General features: G+C 64.8%; 1 protein-coding gene across 1 annotated transcript in view; it reads right to left on the bottom strand.

Annotated features, from left to right (window-relative positions):
* Positions 1-457, bottom strand: part of SYF2 (SYF2 pre-mRNA-splicing factor) — a 2,808-nt gene extending 2,351 nt beyond the window's left edge. The window contains exons 1-2 of the mRNA XM_014948670.1: positions 352-457; positions 139-255 (exon numbers count right to left, since the gene is read on the bottom strand). Of these exons, the coding sequence (XP_014804156.1) occupies positions 139-255; positions 352-408 (174 nt within the window). The 5' untranslated portion in view covers positions 409-457. The remainder of the gene's footprint in view (positions 1-138; positions 256-351) is intronic.
* Between the last annotated feature and the right edge of the window lie 1,013 nt (positions 458-1,470).

The raw sequence follows: 1,470 nt of genomic DNA, 5'->3' as shown, positions 1-1,470 counted from the left end.
CCCCCCCGCCGGGACCACCGGGCGGCGGCCGGTCTGCACCGGGTAACCCCCGTGACCCCTTCCACACCGTTTATCTCTATTACCGGAAGCGTCTCCGGCCTCGGCCCCGCTCCGGCCCCGCTCCCGGCCGCCACGTACCCGTTTCAGGTGGAGCTCGCGGAATTTGCGCAGCCGTTCCTCCCGCTTCTGCGCCGCCGCTGCTGCCGCCGCCGCCGCTGCCGTGCTAGGCCGCGCCTCGTCCTCCGAGCCCGAGCCCTGCAACAACCCACACTCAGCCACCGGCACAGTGTCGGGAAACCCCCCCTTCCCTTCTCTCCCCGTACCCCTTCGCCGCCCCCGCCGCCCCTTTACCCCATCATCGGGCTCCGGAGCCCCCCAGCCGCTCAGCGCCGACACCTCGGCCGCCATCGTCCTCCCCGAGCGCTTCCGCTTCCGGGAGCGAGCACGTCCGCCTTCCGGAGAGAGGCCGCGGCGCTCGGGCGCCCCCCGGCGGGCGGGAGGTGCTGCCGCCCCTTCCCTCCGCCTCCCCCTCGCGGAGCAGGGCCCGGGGACCCCCCGTTACAGCCCCGTTACACGCACCCTCGCCGCTCCCCCCGTGGCGGTTTCCCCTTGTCCTGTCGCTGGGCCCCACTGAGAAGAGCCCCCGTCCTGTCGATCCCCCTCTAGATACTGCTCAGCCCTGGTGAGGTCCCATCTCGGTCTTCTCAGCCGCCTCAGGCCTCTGCGCCTTCCCTCGGCAGAGGAAAACAGATGAAAGGCAGCGTCTCTCCTTTTTTATCTTTGGAGGCAGATTGAAAGCCTTCTCGCTGCAGAGAAGTGTGGCCAGCAGGTCATGAGGAGGTGATTCTGCCCCTTTGCTCTGCCCTGGTGAGACCCCACCTGGAGTCTGTGTCCAGCTCTGGAGGCCTCAGCACAGGAAGGACATGGACCTGTTGGAACGGGTCCAGCGGAGGGTCATGGAGATGATCAGAGGGATGGAGCACCTCTGCTGTGAGGACAGGCTGAGAGAGCTGGGGGTGTTCAGCCTGGAGAAGAGAAGGCTCCAGGGAGACCTTAGAGCAGCCTCCCAATATCTGAAGGGAGCTCCACGAGAGCTGGGGAGGGACTCTTTGTCAGGGAGTGCAGTGACAGGACAAGGGGGAACGGTTTTAAATTGGAAGAGGGGAGATTTAGATTAGATATTGGGAAGAAATTCTTTGCTGTGAGGGTGGTGAGAGCCTGGCCCAGGGTGCCCAGAGAAGCTGTGGCTGCCCCATCCCTGGAGGGGTTCAAGGCCAGGCTGGAGGGGGCTTTGAACAACCTGGTCTGGTGGGAGGTGTCCCTGCCCAGGGCAGGGGGGTTGGAACTGGATGATCTCTAAGGTCCCTTCCAACCCAAACCATTCTATGATTCTATGATCTCGGGGCCACCTGGAGACAATCAGTAAATAACCCCCATGTTCCAGCCACTGATGCCCGCCCGGGCAGGCAA

Source organism: Calidris pugnax, unplaced genomic scaffold (assembly GCF_001431845.1).
Source record: "Calidris pugnax isolate Ruff unplaced genomic scaffold, ASM143184v1 scaffold162, whole genome shotgun sequence".
NCBI classification, from domain to species: domain Eukaryota; kingdom Metazoa; phylum Chordata; class Aves; order Charadriiformes; family Scolopacidae; genus Calidris; species Calidris pugnax.
The sequence above is the reverse complement of the archived record's forward strand: the minus strand, read 5'-3'. Positions and strand labels throughout refer to the sequence as shown.